The sequence below is a fragment of the Acinonyx jubatus genome, chromosome C1 (assembly GCF_027475565.1).
Source record: "Acinonyx jubatus isolate Ajub_Pintada_27869175 chromosome C1, VMU_Ajub_asm_v1.0, whole genome shotgun sequence".
Taxonomy (NCBI): Eukaryota; Metazoa; Chordata; class Mammalia; order Carnivora; family Felidae; genus Acinonyx; species Acinonyx jubatus.
In genome coordinates this window covers 116,353,416-116,375,542 of record NC_069381.1, presented here as the reverse complement: position 1 = coordinate 116,375,542, position 22,127 = coordinate 116,353,416, and the positions used below count along the sequence as shown (strand labels likewise).

The following is a 22,127-nucleotide window of genomic DNA, read 5'->3' as shown; positions in this document are numbered from 1 at the left end:
GAGCTAAAATCAGAATTGGATGCTTAACTGACTGAGCCACCCAGATGCCCCTCAGGGAAATTATTTCTAATGGGGCTGTGTTTCATTATGCTGTCTGGTTGTTCTTCCAAAGCATATTATGTCTCTTTATTTTGTTATAATTAGCAATTGTAGGTTTTTTGTTTTGTTTGTTTAGTTTTGCCTAGAAAAGTTATCTTTTCTTAGAACTGGCATATTTAATGACAATATTTTAAATGTGTTACAATTTCTAATTATAAAGCATGGTTTACCTATGAAAGTCCTTTTCCTAGATAATTGAATAAGTAATAAATTGACTGCACTCATGATCTCTACATTAGATATGAAGGAGGAAGTTATCATTTGTTATAATAAAATTGAGTTAAATACATTTGGAATAGGTCTTTTTTTTTTTTTTTTTTTTTTAATGTTTATCTATGTCTAAGGTGGGGGGATAGAGAGAAAAGGAGACAGGCTCCATGCTGTCAGCATGGATCCCAATGCAGGGCTCCAACTCACAAACCATGAGATCATGACCTGAGCTGAAGTTGGATGCTTAACTGAGCCACTTAGGCGCCCCAGAATAAGTCTTAAAATGTAACTGAGAACCTTTGTCCAAAATAAGAATTTCAGGAGTCTGTGTTGACATCCTTGATTACTTTGATAGACTGTATTAGTAGAGACACAAATAGATATAGATGAAGTTTGGTTCTTGAACATAGAAAGGGCAGTTACCGGGATTGTCCTAGGAGAATACATAATTAGTCTGTAAAAGCTCCCAGACCAACCTGTGTGTCTTCAACCATCAAGCATCCGGAGAGCCTGACCATCACTATTTGAGAAGTTATTTTAGCAAGAAAGTTATATAAAACAGTGAGAGAAGGCAGGTAGCCCTTTTCCTGAAATCCAAAATTAGTGTTTTTTCTTGTGTTATATCTTGAGTAAGCCTCTCCGTGTGTGCTGCATTCTCCTCCTCTTCTTTAGAACTTAGCTTAAATCGAATCCAAGCCTGTATGCTTAGGCTCTCTTCCTATCTGTGGCTTCCCCTGGACTTTGCTTAAAGGAGAGATAATACTCGTATACCTGCTGGAATCTGGCAGGTAACTGTGGGAGGAATTTATGTGCCTGGGATGCCCATGGCCCATCTAAAGGCAGCAGCTAGTTCTTGGCTTTGACCAGTGGTAATGCAGATCCATTCTTTCCAGAGTTTCTAGGTATTCCATTCTGGAAATCTGTATACATGTGTAATTTTTAAAATGAGTCAATTAACTCATATTTTATAAAGAAAAATTAATGGACCAAATGTATGTTGGCCAAAATTGGCCCATAAGCCATGAATTTGTAGCCACTGTTTTAGGGCAATGGGTTCTAATTAGAAATGCATAATAAAAATAACTTCTGGAGTTTTTTTGACCATATATGTCTAATCTCTAACCTCAGAAATGTAAATTGAACAGTTTAGGCAGAATGTCCCATATGTCAATACTGTCCCTCTCTTGAACTGAGTATTGTCATTGTTAGGCCCATACCTACCAGATTTGGCTCACTTAAATATTGCACTACAGATCAGACATGAGTTTGTCTCAGTTGTATATTTTAGGATTGGTATGTATTAGGCTGTTGGCTGGACCACGAATAAAGAAAAGCTGATCTGACTCCATTCCCAGTTGATCTCAACCTTACACTCTGCCCTATAGATCTTTGGTTTTGAGGCTGTTTCCTGTGTATGACAACTATATGCAAAACTAGGAAAAAAACCTTTTTTCTTCACCTTGCCTAAGTTGCTTATACTTAACCCTAAGTAAGGGATAAGACCTACTGATTGATTGATGTGGAGTCCAATGACTTCTGGTATTTGAAAAGTCTTGAAAGCTTTTGGTCAACTGACTTTCAGAAATATCACATCTGTGAGGCTGTGCCATGGATGTCCGTCTTTATGTGTCCTAACCCCTTGCAGCAGGCCATGGTTGAGGTACATGACTCTATTCTAATCTGTGGGAACAATTTCCTAGACTAGCAACAGTTGAATGTATTAGATCTTAAAGGCTTGGGTTCTTGGCAGAAAACTAGTAGGATAAAAACGAATGTGCTTCGTACCTATAATCCCTGACCATCAAGGTAGTTTTTGCTGAAAAAGAGAGGTGTATTTTTTGATGCAGTCCTTATAGATTTATTAGAATTTGGAGTATTTTGTTCCCTAAAGATTTCTGTGTAGAAAGTTAGGCTGAGTGGACATTATGGTTTACCTACTAATTTAGTGATTAACTTTTACATTATGTAAATTTGGAAGGACTGTATTCTCTCTTTTTTAAAACTTTTTTTAATGTTTATTTATTTTTGAGATGGAGACAGCACGAGCCAGGGAGGGGCAGAGAGAATCCAGTGGGGGAGACACAGAATCTGAAGCAGGCTTCAGGCTCCAAGCTATCGGCACAGAGCCTGATGCTGGGCTCGAACCCACAAACTATGAGATCACAACCTGAGCTAAAGTCGGGCGCTTAACTGACTGAGCCACCTAGGCACCCCAGGACTATATTCTCTCTTTAGAGAAACTTCCCTGGAGGACGATACAGTTATACCATTCATTCCTGATAATTGCTGACTTCATTGGTACTAATCAAATTTTTAGCTTCATTACCTGTATCTACCAGGTATTTAGCAGTGAGCCTCTAAGTAAGCTTCACACCTTCTGTACCAAAGGAGGGCATATATGTCAAAGAGCCACTCTGACAGTAATCTCTGTGTCTGTTATCTTGGGCTAAATTACGTGGGTATCAAATTATCCCAATTTATAGTGACAACAACAAAGGTTCTCTTTTTCTTATATCATACGTATATCATGGGTCAACTGTGGTGCTACTCCATGTCATGTTTATTCCAGGACCCAGACTGCTGTTTGGGGCATGGCTAGTAAGCCTAATGAATCATGATTTGTTTTTTTTGTTTTTTGTTCTTTTAATGTTTATTTATTTTTGAGAGAGAGAAACAGAATGTGAGCAGGGGAGGGGCAGAGGGAGAGGGAGACACAGAATCCCAAGCAGGCTCCAGGCTCTGAGGCATCAGCGTAGAGCCCGACGAAGGGCTCAGACCTATGAATTGTGAGATCATGACCTGAGCCGAAGTCAGAGACAAATTGACTAAGCCACACAGGCGCCCCCATTAGCTGTTTTTAAAGTATCCTTTCAAAGTGACCACTTCTACTCATGTTTCATTGGCCAAAGCAAGTCAGATAGCCAAGCCTGATGTCCCTCAGAGAGGGGTGGAGAATAACTTTTGAACAGTAATACAGTCTAATGCAGTTCCACTTACTTAAGTTCTTACAGCTGGTATCTTGGGCATCTGTTGCCACTCAACACAAAAAGCAGGAAGTGGGTGAAATCTGTGCCTGAATTGCACAGCAGTGGCCATTGACACCGCAGCTATCAGCTCTCTCATTGGACCTAGGCAATGGGACAGTCAGTAATTTTTTTATTTTCCAAAAGACCTCCTGGCATTGCCGAAATAAATAATAACCTCAGGAATGGTCACCGCTCTTACAAAGAACCATTTCCCCTTACCTGTTCTAGCTTCCACAACTTCCATGATGTATGCTTTCTAGGATGCAAGTTAAACGCTGGTTCCCCCTCCTGGCCTTTGTGAAAACTCACAAGTAATGTTATTACATATACTATGCTCATTCATAAAAGCTCCCATTTTTAGGGGTGCCTGGGTGTCTTGGTCATTTAAGTGTCCGACTTTGGTCCGGGTCATGATCTCATGGTTGGTGAGTTTGAGCCCCGCATTGGGCTCTCTGCGCACAGCTGGCTTCAGATCCTCTGTATCCTTCTCTCTGCCTCTCCCTCGTGCACACACCAACCCCCCCCGCCGCCAAAAATAAACATTAAAAACTACCATTTTTACCTTGAAGCGTCTTCTATCCTTCCTAGCTCTTTTTATCGGTTCTTGCTGCCACAAATTGAAGCTTATGCTCCCTAATGTTAATTGAATTTTTGTTTTTTTAAATTGTATATTCCAACAATGTTTTATCCAGTTTTGTCTCCTCAGTGAGCTCAGTACTCTTACTCAGATTCCAATCTTTGGTGTAGTATTGAGTTCATTACTTTAATAAATTGTGTCTTATTTCTAAAGAAATGGGCCAGGGGTGCCTGGGTGGCTCAGTCGGTTAAGCATCTGACTTTGGCTCAGGTCATGATTTCGCACTTTGTGAGTTCGAGCCCCGCATCGGGCTCTGTGCTGACAGAGCCTGGAGTCTGCTTCGGATTCTATGTCTCCCTCTCTTTCTGTTCCTCCCCTGCTCACACTCTGTCTCTCAAAAATAAGTATTAAAAAAAAAAATCTAAATAAATTGGGCCAATCACAAGTTCTCTAGATTGTATAGGGTTTTTTATCTGTGGAACGGCTCAACTCTCAATTCTGATTTCTCTTTGCCTCCCCTTTTCCCTGACTACCCCTGTGACTCCACTGAAAACCTTATTTTAAAAAAGTGTTTTGGAAAGTGTATATATTGCTACAGTGGATTAGTAAATATCTTTATCATGATACACTTAAAAAGTGTATTTGATTATTATGTGGAATTGTTTACAGATTTGATAAAGTAGGAAATTCAATATACTACTTAAACTTCAAAGTTAAGATTTCACTTGTAAATAAATTTTTTTTGAAGTTTATTTATTTATTTTGAAAAAGAGAGAAAGAGCACAAGCAGGGGAAGAACAGAGAGAGAGAGAGAGAGAGAGAGAGAGACAAAGAGAATCCCAGGCAGGCTCTGCACTGTCTGAGCCACCCAAGTGCCCCAATAAATACAGTATTTCAAGCTTATCTTCTACTAGATGTTGTAAATATCTGAGTTGCTTGACTCTAGCTGTGTTGTTATGTTATGTTACCGTTGTGTTATGTTATTTTTTACCTTAGCTTTTAAAACAGCAATTCTAGGGTGCCTGGGTGGCTCAGTTGGTTAAGCATCTGACTTGATTTTGGCTCAGGTCACGATATCCCAGTTTGTGGGATCGAACCCCGTGGCAGGCTCTGCACTGACAGCGTTGAGACTGATTGGGATTTTCTCTCTCCCTCTCTCTCTGTACCTCCCCTGCACATGCATATTCTCTCTCTCCAAATAAATAAATAAACTTAAAATAACTGTTCTAGAAGACAACTTCCAAAATAGTCATTTGTTTTTCTTTTTTTCCTATCTAGATCACAGGAGACCCCTGGAGATGGGCAGCCTCCAGCTTTACCACCCAAACAATCAAAGAAAAACAGTTGGAACCAAATTCATTGTTCACATTCTCAACAAGATCTGGAAAACCATATTAATGAAACATTTGATGTTCCATCTTCCCCTGAAAAATCTACTGTAAGTACCTACTTCAGATATTCTCACATCTCTTTGAATTTTTACTTTTATCATTTAGAGAGAGAGAGTATGGGAGAGAGGAAGAGAGAGAGAATCTTAAGTAGACTCCACGCTCAGTGGGGAGCCCAGCCCAGGGCTTGATCCCACTACCCTGGGGTCATGACGCAAGCTGAAATCAAGAGTTGGATGCTCAACCAACTGAGCCACCCAGGCACCCTCCCTTTGAACTTTTTAATCTGTAATGAAATTTCTTTTAGACTGTGGTATGTTTTATCTGTAAATTAAGTTACTGTACTTTCTTTTTTTCATCATATGTTGGTCATGAATTTTGCCATGATTGACCCAATTGTGGAATTTCAACTTATCTTCATTTTTAAAATGTTCATTGCTCTAGAAGTTAATTCCTGACAAATTTATGTTGATTTCAGTCTTGCAAAACACTCGCTTTTAGAAGAAATGCTAATAATGCATTAAATATCACTAACTTTATTATATCATTCACCAGGTGCACGGACTTTATCATTTTCATTAACCTTTTGAAGTTGAGTGCAGGTCCCTGGATTTTATGATCATTCTCTGCTCTATAAAATATATTTATGGATCATTTGGTGCTTTTCCTTTAGAGGACATGCTTTTACCACAACAAAATGCTAAATTTTTCGAATCTCCTGATTTATGAATTTTCATTGCTTTCTCAAGGAGATGTAAATAAACCAAAAGTGAGATTGTCAGTAAATTTTAGGGATACACTGTGTTCATGAAGAAGTTTCAAGACAGACAAATATGGGTATATTTCAGGAAACTTAAGGAGACATCAGGAAATAAAATAAGATACAGGGAGAGGAGGACCCGCAGCAGGTATTGGTAGGGCCAGAAGTTCCTGGTCGCCGCCTCTGTGGTAGCCCTCTTATGTCTAAAGTTTGAAGAGCACGAAGCAGCCACTCTGTTCTCCCACAGTTACTGCTTCACCACCACAGGCACATCCAAAAACAATCAGAATCCTTACCAAAAATGAGTAACACATTTGGTGATACCTGTGTGGTGATTCTCCTGTATCGCTCACTCATACATTCATTCATCACTTCATAGTCACTGAGGTCTTTCTTTGAGCTCGGTACTTTGGTGGGTAGTGGGAATATAAAGACAAATAAGACATGGTCCCTGCTATTAAATAATCTACAACCTAATTTATTTAATCCTTTATGCAAACATTAATTATTAAGAATTGTGCATTGTTACAGGCTTTGGGGATATATTGGAATAAAATAGGAAAAAAAAACCCCAAAAATTCTACCTTCAAGGAACTTACATTCTGGGGATAAGGGCGAGACAAACAGTAAACAAGGTAAATAATCTAAATATATAGCATGTTAGATAGTATACATTCTGGGGAGAATAGTAAAGAAGGAAGGGGCTAGAGAATTTCAGGATTAGAGGACCACAGTTTTAAATGGTGTAAGCCAGGGATGAACTCAGTGATGAGTCAGATAGATAGCTAGTGGAAGATCAGGGAAGCTGAGGGAATAGAAGGTACAAAGCCAGGAATATGACTGATACGGTCAAGGAACACCAAGGGAATCAGTGTGGCTCGAGCAAAATGAGCTAATGAAGAGGAGATAGGTACAGGAGAAAGCCAAAGTCTTTAAAGATTGTGTTTTTTAACCCTGAGTGAGATACGAAGCAAAAGGGACAGGTCATATGTGAGGAGAAAAGCAGCATGATGTCACTTAAGTTGTAAACAGTGTCAGTCTGACTGTTGCATTGAAAATAGACAAAGGGTAGAAGCAGAGATACTGGTTGTGAGGTCATGCAGTATTCAGGCAAGCGGTGGTGATTTGGATCCATATGGTAGCAGTGGAAGGAGGAAGACATGGCTGTATTCTGGATAGTTTTAGAACAGAGCTAACATAATATGCTGAGGGATTGGATGTGGAGTGCTGGAGAAAGAGGAATCCAAGATAACAGCAAGGTTTGGGCCTGAACACCAAGGTTTTACGAAGTTTCTGTTTACTGAGAAGTAAAAGGCTGCAGGTAGAGCAGGTATGGGTGATATATTAGGGGTACAGTTTGGGACATAAGTTTGAGATGGCTACTAGAAGTCCATTTACAGGTATGATTCTGGAGTTGAAGAGAAAGGTCCAAGCTAGGGTTATAATAACACTGAGGGTTGATGGCATGTAGACAGTATGTAAAATCACGAGAGAGGAAAAAAAACACCAAGGAAGTGTAGTGTGTGCTGATAACTAAATAGGAGGTTCTAGGAGGTCTTCGGCTCTCCAAAATCTAAGCATTAGGGAGATGAAGAGACCAGCAAAGGACACTGAGAAGATTCAGACAGCAAGGTAGGAAGAAAACTAGTCCACCGGCTAACTGACTAATGGCAAGAAAGTCACAGAGAGAATAGCCAACTTTGTCAGATGTTACTGGTAAGTCAAGACAAGGATTGACAGTTGAACACTGGATTTAGCAATGTGAAACTCTTTGGTGACTTAATTAGAACAGTTTTGATGGAGCATTGGAGATAAAATCATGACTCTGAGAGGAGAGATCAGAGGGAATAGAGACAGCAAATGTGGCCAACTCTTTAAAGACGTTTAAGAGCAGGAGGAAGGAGACAAATGGGGCGTAACTAGATGGGGAAGTGGAGTCCAGAGAAAGTTCATTTTTTTTAAGGGGACACATAAAAGTATTTCTCGGAAGGGTAGGGAAAATGGATAATGTAGGAGAGTAGAGAATTAATTGCTATAGCAGTATCCTTGAGTATGGAATAGGACCTGGGTCTAGAGCAAGTGGGAAATCAGTTTGAAGGTAATATAATTAGAAGTGATTATAAGGAAGGAGATACAAATAACTAATGCAGCTGTAGGGTTAAGGGAAGACTTCCCAAAGTGAGCATCTCTGACCCGTGTCTTGAAGGATAAGCAAGAATTAGCCAGATACTTACCCTGAAAGCACGCATAAAACATATTCAGTGAAAGTAACCAGTTCCAAATGACCGTGTACACGAAATGTCCAGAATAGTCAAATGTAAAGAGACAGAAAATAGATTAATGGTTGAATAGGACTTAAGGAATGGGGGGGGGGGGGGTGAAGGGATGGGAAATGACTGACTGCTAATAGGTACAGGATCTCTTTGTGACAGGGCTGAAAATATTTTAAAATTAAATGGTAGTGGTGTTTCTACAACGCTGTGGCTATAGTAAAAATGATTGAATTAAACACTTTGCGTGAAGTGTATATAATGTGTGAGTTATATCCCAATAAAGCTGTTTTTAAAAAGCAGAGGGAGGAATGTGAGTTCCTGTAACACTTATGAACACTTGTTGTGTGAAGAGCTTTGAGCCAGGTTCTAGGGTTATTGCAATTAATAACTTAAATCATAATGCCCCTGTTCCTCCTTGCACTTAGTCTAGCATGCAGTGACAAGGAGGCTGTATCTAGTTGTGTAACTGCAAGTTAGTAATCAGGATTTACTTTCCTGGGGCTCCTGGGTGGCTCAGTCGGTTAAGTGTCCAACTTCAGCTCAGGTCATGAACTCATGGTTCATGAGTTAGAGCCCCACATCGGGCTCTGTGCTGACAGCTCAGAACATGGAGCCTGCTTTGGATTTTGTGTCTCCTCCTCTCTCTGCCCCTCCCCTGCTCGTATTCTGTCTCTCTGTCTCTCTCTCTCAAAAATAAATATTTTTAAAAATTTTAAAAACAATGTAGTTTCCTGAATTAAAATTTTGAATTTAAGTTATGACTTTTTATATGTGGTAGATAATATTAATGTACAAAAAGCATACTTCATGTATATATTTCAAGGAGAGATTATAAGTGAGGAAGATTACAAGTTATTTATTTTTCTTTAAGCCTAATGGTGGTATCCCACAAGATAATCTTGTTCTAATCAGAATGAAACCTGATGAAAATGGAAGGTTTGGATTCAATGTGAAGGTAATCTAGGATTTACATTGTACTCAGTTTTTAAATTAAGATGTGTCTATTTTGGTAATATTTGACTGATACCTGATTTGCTCTGTTGTTAAGGGAGGGTATGATCAGAAGATGCCTGTGATCGTGTCCCGAGTAGCACCAGGAACACCTGTGAGTTCTCTGTATCTTGCAAGTAAATCCTATTTTCAAGAACATGTACTCATTTTATTTTTATTAGTTTAAATAAGTGGGAAAAAATTAATCTTTTCTGAAAATTTGTCAAGTATCAAATATTGGCTAAATCTCTTAAATTGTTGGGAAGTTTTCTAACTTCCTATGTATAAGAGTTTTTTTAAATCCATGTTTTTGGAAAGAAGCTGTTTATAACTTTCAGTTACAGAAACTACAGTTTCTAAAGTGCTAATAGATTCTATCAAAATAACTGCTCTAAACAGAAAAATGGAGACAGAGGTATAGTATTTGTTTTGCTTTTTTGTTTGGTATTTTCATATAGAATTGTTTACCTATAATCTGTTTGCCTACTTTGTGTTTTAAAAATTGACTTTAAATAGGTATGATAACTAGTGATTTTTTTCCCTATAGGGACAGTTTTTAAACTTTGTATTATAAACATTGTAAACAGAAGTTGAGAAAACACTGTATGTACCCATTATGATGAACCCTCCTGTTCCCTTAATTCACCTTCAGGATTCATGAACTTTCTGCTCATCACAAGGACAATTCTTAATGAGTTGTGGGTGTGTTCTCTTTATTGCTCTTTTATGTAGCAAATATTGCCCTCAATTTCCCATTTCTGTTGTTGCCTCCTTGACCTAAATGGTCTTCAAGGAGTTTTCCATCAGCATCTTTTATCATTTACCTGTCTCTGTGTCCACAGACAGATATAAACGAGCAGCCTGAAAGAGTCCAGTTAGGCTTTTTTTTTGGTGCTGCGCAGCAACCTTATAATTGATTTGATGATCACAGTCAAGATTGATCAAGGATATCACAATACATACCTTTGGTTCTGGTTGTTAAGGACTTTGTTGGTTGCAAATAACAGGATACTCTGGAATACCACTGGCTTATGCATAAATACAAAATGTGTCCTATAGCTATAGTAGTACCTCACAAAACCCAAAGATAGGAATGCGGTCAGACCTGGAGGGAAAAAAAACCAAAACTTTAAAATAAACATCAGGACTCTCTATTTTTCACCTCTGTTTCTTTTTGTGCTCCATTCTTCTCTCCCACTGCAAACCAGTTTGTGTAGGGAATCAGCCTCATCTGTCTAGTTCCTCTAAATAAAATACAGTCTGAATAAAGACCATGTACTTAGTAGCAGCTTCAAGTTAGTCCTGTAACAATCCCACCACATACTCTACTTTCAAATATGATTATGACCCTGACTCTGTACGACGAAAGAGAAACTGTATAGCTACCACCATTCTTAGTTTATGTGGTGGGCTACTGGTAACTTGTAGGTTTATATATTACCAGTTTAGTAACCCAGAGTGATTAAGCCTCTCAGTCCAGTTTACAGACTTCTGGGAATTAAGTCCTTTATAGATCCAGCTTGTATCAGGTGTCCTCTTTTCAACACATCACTTGGGGTCAGTGGGGACAGGCCAGGGATATGATATATAAAATGCCTCTTGAACCTATTCATGTGAAGGCAGGGGACAAAGATGGGGGAAATAGTCCAAAATTATTTATTAGTATATATATAATGGGAAATATGTATGTTTAGGACAGACTGCAGATGCAGAGATGAAAGATTGTTAAATTCTCATCTGTAGGTAACATCTAAAATAGAAAACTAAAGAAAAACAAAATCAGGATGTTATTTGGAGATACTGAAATAGATACAAAAGATGTAGCTAAAGTGTTGAAAGAAGTTGCTTGGGGTGGGGGAGCAGGATGTACAGAGGAACACAAGAAATGGTTGCTTGCCTTAGTAATCTTGTAGACTTAATCATTTCTTCAAGCCGTGTGATATGAACTTTACTAAAAACAAAAATTTTAACTAAAATTTTTTTAAGCCAAATACATATCTTTTGACATGATGATTCCACTTCTAGCAGTTGCCGGTAATGAAGCAGTTGGACTAGGGAACAAAGGATATGCAAGGAAGTTCATTGTAATATTGTTTATAATAAAGATTGGGGTGGTGGTAAAACGTACATCATTGAAGTTGGTGAAATAAATTACGTGCTGCTTTACAGCTGTTGAAATGATAGATGATGTAGTTCTATATAAGTATGGAAATAGGTTCATAAAATGGTGTCATGGAAAATGTGTATTATTGCTCCCCATGTATGTTTGATCCAGTTTTTTTAAATGTGAGTTAGTGCTTTAAAATTTTGGGAAGTAGGGGTGCCTGGGTGGCTTAGTTGGTTGAGTGTCTGACTCAGCTCAGGTCATGATCTTGTGGTTCATGGGTTCGAGCCCCATGTCAGGCTCTGTGCTGCCAGCTCAGAGCTTGGAGCCTGCTTCGGATTCTGTGTCTCCCTCTCTTTCTGCCCCTCCCCTGCTCACACTCTGTCTCTCTGTCTCTCAAAAATAAATAAACATTTTTTAAAAATTTAAAAAGTTTGGAAACATACTCAAAATGCTAATAGCTTTTCATCTGGGTAGTGGAGTTATTGGTGTTTATCACTTTGTTTTGTATTCGTCTCTTTAGTTGTCTGAATCATGATAATGAGAATGTGTTGCTCTTGTAATTAGAAAAGATAATATATCTTTTTTTATTTATCCACCAGTTGTAATAGTAACTGAATGACATAAAAGAAATACTAATTTTCCTGAGCAGTGAATGTGGATCATTTTCAATTAAGTCAGAGGTGTTCAGGGAACATCATATAGACAGGTTTATTTCTGAACAGAATTCTGTGACTCTAAATTTTCTTTTTAGGCTATACAAATTATTGATAATTTTCCCTATCTGCCGTGTAGAGCTATGTCCCATAAATATTGGCTGAAGGACACCTCACTAGCTCAGTCAGTAGGGCGTGTGACTCTTGATCTCAGGTCACGAGTTCAAGCCCCACATCTCGTGGAGAGCCCACCTTTAAAATTTAAAAAAAGTCGCAGTTAGAAAACACCACATTTAAAAGATAAGAGAAGACACAAAAGTTCCCAAAAGGCAGAGAATGAGAGACAAGAAAGGTGGATGGAAAAAACAAAACCAGCGAAGCATAATAACAGTTAAGGGAGGAAGAAAGAAGTTTCCAGAAGGAAGCCTTAAAAAATATATTGGCTGAAGTTAGAACAATAGAAACTTATCATTTTTATATTATCTTCTTAGAGACCATCACAGTGTTCCAGTTGGAAACCTCGTTTTAGGTGATTGGGGGAAAAGAACAGGACTTCAAATATTTTAATGTTATTTTTTATATTGGACACCTTCTGAAATGGTTAAAATAATTCCCAATTAAAGCCATGTTTTTCTTTCTGTCTGATTATCTTTGAGCCAGCAATTGATGCTCCAACAAAATGCGTTTAAATATATAGTTTATTGGGGTGCCTGGGTGTCTCAGTCGGTTAAGCATCCTGACTCTTGATTGTGGCTCAGGTCATGATCTCACAGTTTGTGAGATCAAGCCCTGCATCAGGCTCTGCGCTGACAGTGCAGAGCCTGCTTGGGATTCTCTCCCTCTCTCTCTGTTCCTCCCTGCCCTGCCCCTGACTCAAAACAAATAAACGTTTAAAAATGAATAAATAAGTATGTAGTTTATCTAGACTTTCCAGATCAGAATGCAAATAGATAAATAAAATGCAGCTTCAGCTTCCACAAATAAAAAAAAGAATGAAAATAGAAATTTATAAATAAACCCGATGAAAGGCAGATTAAGTATGAGAGAGTTTCTGTCAGTGATAATGGGTTCAAAAAAATTAATCTCTGCATGTTCTAGCATATTGATTACCTACCCCATTAGCCTCAGTCTCTGAACTGGAAATATCAGTGGATGTATTCAAGGTACAGTAAGAGAAATGCATAGCTATTCTCTTCCTACCACATGGACTGCCGCCTCTTTCCTGCCAGCTGTACTGTCCACAAATAAGGTAAGAGGGTAACCCTTTACTCAAGCCCATTACATTCTCCCAGTACCATTGATATGGAGCAGTTCACCACTCTTCGGGTACCGCAGAGGCATTTACAAAAACTAGGGACCATATTGGTACACAAAAGTATCACAGTGCTAGTGCACAGAGGGAGTATATGAATGTCATCTCCACTGTGAGAAGTAGAGAAAGGAGCGACTAGAGAGAATGGTCATTACTTCTGAACTTGCATTTTCTAGATTGTAATGCTCTGCATTGAATCATCACGTTTCTGTCTTTACAAACCTGTGAAATAATTAGAGCAGATACCTGCTCCATTTCCAGAGTTTCATGTGTTTAAAATCACACACTTTGTAAGCAGCAAAGGAAGAACTTTTGCTCTTGCCACTAGTGACAGTACCTTGTTGGATTTTATTGACTTTTTTATTATTATGAATTTGACTAGTAGTGCTTTCATTTCTTCAATCCCTTTTTTGTAAGATCCGACCCTGTCATTTCCTTCTCTGTCCGACCTATCATCCTTCAGACTTGACGCCCATCTGTTCGCATTGCTGTGTTCCTGGAGCATGCTGTCCATACTTGTGCTTGCCTCTTTTAGCCTAATTACCTTTGTTTTCTCAGTAAAATGCAGGCCGCTGTCACTTCGCACTGTAGTGCAGAACCATAAAAACGACCATGCAAGCTGACACTGCGTAAAGCGATCTTGATAATCAGTGGGAAAAGTTATGGTGATTTCTAGGACCTTTAAATTTTTTATCAAATAATTGAAATTTTCTTAGTTTCTCTTATAAATATATAGGGAGATGAAAAAATAATAAAACTAATAGTGCTTTATTATCCTCTAATTCAAACTATCAGAAACACTGAGAAATATAAAGAAAGCATTCTATTTTCTGATGGAAACTTACCACAACTATGTTGAAACTTGTTTCCCTTACTGTCGTGTAACTTAAAATACAAGAGTGAGCATTTTTCTTTCCTTGGCAAATTGTCCTAATCCTTTCTAAATTTGTATTCACTTCTAGCATTCATCCTGTGCATTTTCAGTGTTATGAAATATACCTTTACTGAGAACTTTTTTGCCAGCCTCACTTCCTCTAGGACATTTTCATCTTTCTCATCACAGCCACTTTCGTCATTTATGTTGATAAGTCTGCCTTCACTGAATTCCTTTCACTGCATGCCTAGAGGCTAACAGTAGCCGTAGCAGCAACATTTCCACTGTCAGCGGTTGATATTCGATTTGCATTTTGCTTCCAGCACTATCACTCTTTTGTTTCTTTGTTGCATTTTTAACTTTTCTGGCTAGTTCCTGCTTTATATTTACGTGGGTTTATCACTGGGAGGCATGGAGGTGACACAAGTACCTGCTTTGCTGTCCCTGCGTGAACCGAATAACAGATGCACATCACCAACAGACTTTGAAAGAACCGATGTGTGATAGGTCACTGATTGTGATGTGTGTCTGTTACTTATGTCGTGATTTGTGGACTCACAAGCTAGTAGCCAAGTTCGTATGTTATGCAATTATTCAATTAATGCATCGTGGCAACTGCAATCTGAACCTTGTTGGGAGATGGGTGTTATCTAACTGTACTGTGGTGACAAATTTGTACATATCTGGACCATGCAAAGTGAGGGCTGCCTGTATCTATGCACCTTGAGGCATAGTCTTACCTGTGTATCTAGGTGTATAATAGGACATCAAGGAAGAAGCTGTTGAAAAGAAAAAGAAAAAAAGGTAGTAGCTTCATGGGAAAGCTAGATTTCTACTTCTTGCAAACAGATGAGTAAATGGATGGATGCTGTTCTACATATAGTTTTTGTTCTCCTGCTGTAGTGTCTATAAAAATAAATTCCTGTGCTTTACTTTCAGAAAGCCATGTACACACCTGAAACTTTATTTATGTTACATTATAGGCTGACCTCTGTGTCCCTCGATTGAATGAAGGGGACCAAGTTGTACTGATCAACGGTCGGGACATTGCAGAACATACCCATGATCAAGTTGTCCTATTTATTAAAGCTAGCTGCGAGAGACATTCTGGGGAACTCGTACTTCTGGTTCGACCTAATGGTGAGTACTCTATGTAGCACTGGATATTTTTATTGTTTCTTACCTTTGTTACTAGATGCAGCAACCAGAGCGGGCTTTTAAAAAACAAATCATGCCATGACAGTTTACTGCTCAAAGTGGCTTGCATTCACACTTGCGGTAGGATTCAGTTCTTGGCCCCTTGTCTACCACACAGCCTTGCTCACTCTCCTCTGTTCTGTGCTGGCTTTTTAAAAATTCCTTCTGCCCACTCTCAACAATAGCCAAATTATGGAAAGAGCTTAAATGTCCATCAGCCGATGAATGGATAAAGAAATTGTGGTTTATATACACAATGGAGTACTATGTGGCAATGAGAAAGAATGAAATATGGCCCTTTGTAGCAACGTGGATGGAACTGGAGAGTGTGATGCTAAGTGAAATAAGTCATACAGAGAAAGACAGATACCATATGTTTTCACTCTTAGGTGGATCTTGAGAAACTTAACAGAAGTCTATGGGGGAGGGGAAGAAAAAAAAAAAAAAGAGGTTAGAGAGGAAGAGAGCCAAAACATAAGAGACTCTTAAAAACTGAGAACGAACTGAGGGTTGATGGGGGGTGGGAGGGAGGGGAGGGTGGGTGATGGGTATTGAGGAGGGCACCTTTTGGGATGAGCACTCGGTGTTGTATGGAAACCAATTTGACAATAAATTTCATATATTGAAAAAAATAAATAAATAAAAATAAAAATTCCTTCTGCCTAAGATGCTCTTCTTGATTTTTCTATGATTTATATCTTCATTCAGGTCTCTGCTCAGATGTCTTCCCCAGAAAATCCTTCTCTTCTGACTACCGTAGCTAAAAAGGCCTCCCTCTTCCCTCAGTTGCTCTAGTAGTGGTCGGTACACAGTAAATACTTGTTAAATAAATGAGTATATTTTGAACCACTTTTATTTACTTTTTTTAAAAGTAAATCCAAGTTAGTTTTTAAATCCAAGTTAGTTAACATACAATGCAGTAATGGTTTCACAAGTAGAATTTAGTGATTCATCACTTAAATATAACACCCATTGCTCATCCCAACAAGTGCCCTCCTTAATGCCCATCACCCATTTAGCCCATCCTCACACCCCACACCCTCCCAGCAACCCTCAATTTGTTCTTTCTATTTAAGAGTCTCTTCTGGTTTGTCTCCCTCTCTGTTTTTATCTTATTTTTCCTTCCCTTCTCCTGTGTTCATCTGTTTTGTTTCTTAAATTCTACATGAGTGAAATCATACATTTATTTCTCTGAATGACTTATTTCGCTTAGCATAATACATTCTAGTTCCCTCCACATTGTTGCAAATGGCAAGATTTAATTCTTTTTGATCACTAATATTCCATTATACACACCCAGACACGTACACACCACATGTTCTTTATCCATTCGTCAGTCGATGGACGTTTGGGCTCTTTCCATAATTTGGCTATTGTTGATTGTGTTGCTGTAAACATTGGGGTGAATGTGCCCCTTCAAATCAGCGTTTTTGTATCCTTTGGGTACATACCTACTAGTGCAATTACTGGGTCGTGGGGTAGTTCTAGTTTTAATTTTTTGAGGACCCTCCGTACTATTTTTCATAGTGGCTGCACCAGTTTGCATTCCCAGCAATAGTGCAAAAGGGTTCCCCTTTCTCCACATCCTTGCCAACATCTGTTGTTTCCTGAGTTGTTAATTTTAGCTGTTCTGACCAGTGTGAGGTGGTATCTCATTGTGGTTTTGATATGTATTTCCCTGGTGATGAGTGATGTTGAACATCTTTTCATGTGTCTGTTAGCCATCTGGATGTCTTCTTTGGAAAAGTGTCTATTCATGTCTTCTGTCCATTTCTTAATTGGATTATTCTGGGGCGGCAGCAAGTTGAATTTGGTAAGTTCTTTATAGAATTTGGATACTAACCCTTTATCCAGTATGTCATTTGCAAATATCTTCTCCCATTTGGTTGCTTGTCTTTTAGTTTTGTTGATTGTTTCCTTCACTGTGCAGAAGCTTTTTATCTTGATGAGGTCCCAGTAGTTCATTTTTGTTTTCATTTTCCTTGCCTCTGGAGACATCTACGAAGAAGTTGCTGCCTGTTTGTCCTCTAGAATTTTGACGGTTTCCTGTCTCATACTTAGGTCTTTCGTCTATTTTGAGTTTATTTTTGTATATGGTGTAAGAAATGGTCCAGGTCTTTTGCCATGTCGCTGTCAAGTTTTCCCAACACCATTTGGTGAAGACACTGTGTTTTTTTCATTAGATATTCTTTCCTGCTTTGTCAAAGATTAGTTGGCCAATCATTAGTGTGTCCATTTCTGGGTTCTCCCTTCTTTTCCATTGATCTATTTTTGTGCTGATACCATACTGTCTTGATGATCACAGCTTTGTAATACAGCTTGAAGTCTGGAATTGTGATGCCTCCAGTTTTGTTTTTCTTTTTCAATGTTACTTTGCTATTTGGAGTCTTCTGGTTCCATACAAATTTAGAATTGTTTATTGTAGCTTTGTGAAGAATGCTAGTTTTTGGTAAGGATTGCGTTGAATGTAGATTGCTTTGGGTATCATCAACATTTTAATAATACTTGGTCTTCCAATCCACGAGCATGAAATGTTTTTCCATTTCTTTGTGTCTTCTTCAGTTTCTTTCATAAGGTTTCTATAGTTTTCAGCATGCAGATCTTTCATCTCTTTGGTTACGTTTATACCTAGGTATTTTATTATTTTCAGTGTCATTGTAAATGCTATTGATTCCTTGGTTTCTCTTTCTGTTGCTTCATTATTGGTGTATAGAAATACAACCAATTTCTATATATTGACTTTATATTCTACACCTTTGCTGAATTCACATATCAGTTCTAGTAGTTTTTTGGTGGAGTCTTTCAGGTTTTTCCATGTAGAGTGTCATGTCGTCTACCAAGAGTGAAAAGTTTGACTTCCTGCCGATTTGGATGCCTTTATTTCTTTTTGTCTGATTCCTGAGGCTAGGACTTCCAATTCTATGTTGAATAATAGTAGTGAGAGTGGACATCCCTGTCGTGTTCCTGACCTTAAGGGGAAAGCTTTCAGTTTTTCCCCATCAAGGATGATATTAGCTGTAGGTCTTTTGTACATGGCCTTTATGATCTTCAGGTATGTTCCTTCTATCCCTACTTTCTTGAGGACTTTTAAAAAGAAAGGATGCTGTATTTTGTCAAATACTTTTTCTGCACCTATTGAGAGGATTATGTGGTTCTTATCCTTTCTTTTATTAATGTGATGTATCATGTTGAATGATTTGTGTATTTTGGACCAGGCCTATAGCCCAGGAATAAATCCCACTTGAGTAATTCTTTTCAATGTATTGTTGCATTCAGTTTGCTAGTAACTTGTTGAGAATTTTCACATCCATATTCATCAGGGAAATTGGTTTGTAGTTCTCCTTTTTAGTGGGGTCTTTGGTTTTGGAATTAAAGTAATGCTGGCCTCATAGAATGAGTTTGGAATGTTTCCTTCCATTTCTTTCTTTCCTTCCTTCCTTCCTTCCTTCCTTCCTTCCTTCCTTCCTTCCTTCCTTCCTTCCTTCCTTCCTTCCTTCCTTCCTTCCTTCTTCCTTCCTTCCTTCCTTCCTTCCTTCCTTCCTTCCTTCCTTCTTCCTTCCTTCCTTCCTTCCTTCCTTCCTTCCTTCCTTCCTTCCTTCCTTCCTTCCTTCCTTCCCCTTCAAAAGATTGGTATTAACTCTTCTTTAAATGTTTGGTAGAATTCCCCTGGAAAGCCATCTGGCCCTGGACTCTTGTTTTTGGGGAGATTTTTGATGACTGATTGAATTTCCTTACGGTTATGGGTCTGTTAAAATTTTATCTTTTCCTGTTTCTACTTTATATGTTTCTAGGAATTTGTCCATTTTTTCCAGATTGCCCAATTTGTTGGCATATAATTGCTCATAATATTCTCTTATTTGTATTTCTGTGGTGTCAGTTGTGATCTGTTCTCTTTTGTTCATGATTTTATTTGGGTCCTTTCCTTCTTTTTGATAAATCTGGCTAGGGATTTATCAGTTTTGTTAATTCTTTCAAAGAGCCAGCTCCTGCTTTCGTTAATCTATTCTACTGTTTTTTGTTTTTATTTCGATATCCTTGGTTTCTGCTCTTTATCATTTCCCTTCTTCGGGTTTTAGGCTTTATTTGCTATTTGTTTTCCAGCTCCTTTAGAGGTGTATGATTAGGCTGTATATTTGAGACATTCCCCCTTCTTTAGGAAGTCTTGGATTGCTATGTACTTCCCTCTTAAGATTGCCTTTGCTGTCTCACAGAGGTTTTGGACACTTTTGTTCTCATTTTCATTGGCTTCTATGTACTTCTTAATTTCTTCTTTAATTTCTTTGTTAACCCATTTGTTCCTTTCTTTTTTTAATTAAAAAAAAATTTTAACGTTTATTCATTTTTTGATAGAGACAAAGTATGAATGGGGGGAGGGGCAGAGAGAGAGAGGGAGACACAGAATCCAAAGCAAGCTCCAGGCTCTGAACTGACAGCACAGAGCCCAATGCGAGGCTGGAACCCACGGACTGCGAGATCATGACCTGAGCTGAAGTAGGATGCCCAGCCGACTGAGCCACCAGGTGCCCCCCTTTTTTAAATTTTAATATTTATTTATTTTTGAGAGGGAGAGAGATAGAGCCTGAGTGGAAGAGGGGCAGAGAGGAAGACACAGAATCTGAAGCAGGCTCCTGGCTCTGAGCTGTCAGCACAGAGCCCAAAGTGGGGCCAAACTCAACAACTCACGAGATCATGACGTGAGCTGAAGTTGGATGCTTAACCAACTGAGTCACCCAGGCACCCCATCTCTCCCATTCATTCTTTAATACGATGTTCTTTAATCTCCAAGTATTCGTGGTCTTTCCAAATTTTTTTCTTGTGGTTTCAGGTTTCATAGTGTTGTCATCTCAAAATACGCATGGTATGATATTGATCATTTTGTATTTGTTGAAGGCTTATTTGTGACCCAGTATGTAATCTGTTCTGGAGAATGTTCCATGTGCACTCAAAAAGAATGGGTATTCTGCTGCTTCAGGATGAAATATTCTGAATATATCTGTTAAGTCCATCCAGTCCAGTGTGTCATTCAAAGCTATTGTTTCCTTGTTGATTTTCTGCTTCAGTGATCTGTCCATTGCTGTAAGTGCGATGTTGATAGACACCTTAATTATGATATAATGCCCTTTTTCATTTCTTGTTACAGTCTTTGTTTTGACATCCATTAGCATGATAGATGTTTCTCCATCCCCTTAATTTCATTCTGCAGGTGTCTTTAGGTCTAAAGTCAGTCTCTTGAAGGCAGCATATAGGTGGTCTTGTTTTATTATCCATTCTGATAACCTGTGTCTTTTGATTGAAGCATTTAGTCCATTTACATTTAGAGGGATTATTGAAATATGTGAATTTAGTGCCATTGTGTTGCATGTAGAGTTGGTGTTTCTGGTGATGTTCTCTGGTCCTTTCTAGTCTTTGTTGCTTTTGATCTTGTTTTTCCTTCACTCAAAGAGTCCCCTTAAAATTTCTTGCAGGGCTGGTTTGGTGGTCATGACTCCTTTAGTTTTTGTTTGTCTGGGAAACTCTTTATCTTTCCTTCTATTTTGAATCACAGCCTTGCTGGATAAAGAGTTCTTGGCTGCATATTTTTCTGATGAAGCATGTTGAATCCATCCTGCCACTCCTTTCTGGCCCGCCGAGTTTCTGTGGACAGGTCTGCTGCAAACCTGATCTATCTTCTCTTGTAGGTTAAGGACTTTTTTCCCTTGTTTCTTTCATAATTCTTTCCTTGTCTGTGTATTTTGTGAACTTAACTATGATAGCCTTGGTGATGGTTGATTTTTGTTGAATCTAATCAGAGTCCTCTGTGCTTCTCAGATTTTGATGTGTGTGTCCTTTCTCAGATTAGGAAAAGTTTTCCACTATAATTTGCTCACATAATACTTTCTGTCCCCTTTTCTCTCTCTTCATCTTTTGGGACTCCTATGATTCCAATGTTGTTACTTTTTACTAAGTCACTGAGTTCTCTAAGTCTTGTATTGTAATCTTTTTGCCTTTGTTTCCCTCTTTTTTTTTTTTTACTTCATTATTTTCTATAATTTTATTTTCTGTAACGCTGTTTTGCTGCTCTGCTTTATCCATCCGTGCCATGACGGCATCCATTCAAGATTACATCTCAGTTTATAGCATTTTTAATTTTTGCCTGACTAGATTTTAGTTCTTTAATCTCTGCAGAAAGGAATTCTCTTGTGTCTTCTATGCATTTTTCAACCCCAGCTAGTAATAAAATTGTGGTTTTAAATTCTATTCAGACATCTTACTTACATCTGTGTTGATTAAATCCCTGGTAATCATTTCTTCGTGTTCTTTCTTCTGGGGTGAATTCCTCCATCTTGTCATTTTGAAGGAAGAAAAAAATTAATAAAATAAAGATTTAAAATGAAACCAAAAAAATCAAAATTTAGATCTTACGTGTGTTTCGGTCTGTTTGTTGAGAGAAGCTTGATAGAATAGATAATAAAGAGAAAGAGGAAAATTTAAAAATTTTTTAAATAATAAAATAGAATAAAAATTTTAAAAAAATAAGGAAGAATTTCCTCTTTCTGTATCCAAGAAAGAAAGAAAAGAGAAAAAAACAAAACAACATAAAGAAAAGCAGAAACAGTGAAAACAAATAAATGAACCAGCAAACAGAACAAGACCCAAACGATATTACATTCATTTTCCTGTA

General features: G+C 38.2%; 1 protein-coding gene across 11 annotated transcripts in view; it reads left to right on the top strand.

The window, feature by feature from the left end:
• Positions 1-22,127, top strand: part of PTPN4 (protein tyrosine phosphatase non-receptor type 4) — a 219,252-nt gene that overhangs the window by 175,103 nt on the left and 22,022 nt on the right. For all 11 annotated transcript variants that reach the window (XM_053214891.1, XM_053214895.1, XM_053214894.1 and 8 more), the window contains 4 exons: positions 5,191-5,350; positions 9,205-9,288; positions 9,382-9,438; positions 15,253-15,409. In XM_053214891.1, the coding sequence (XP_053070866.1) occupies positions 5,191-5,350; positions 9,205-9,288; positions 9,382-9,438; positions 15,253-15,409 (458 nt within the window). The remainder of the gene's footprint in view (positions 1-5,190; positions 5,351-9,204; positions 9,289-9,381; positions 9,439-15,252; positions 15,410-22,127) is intronic.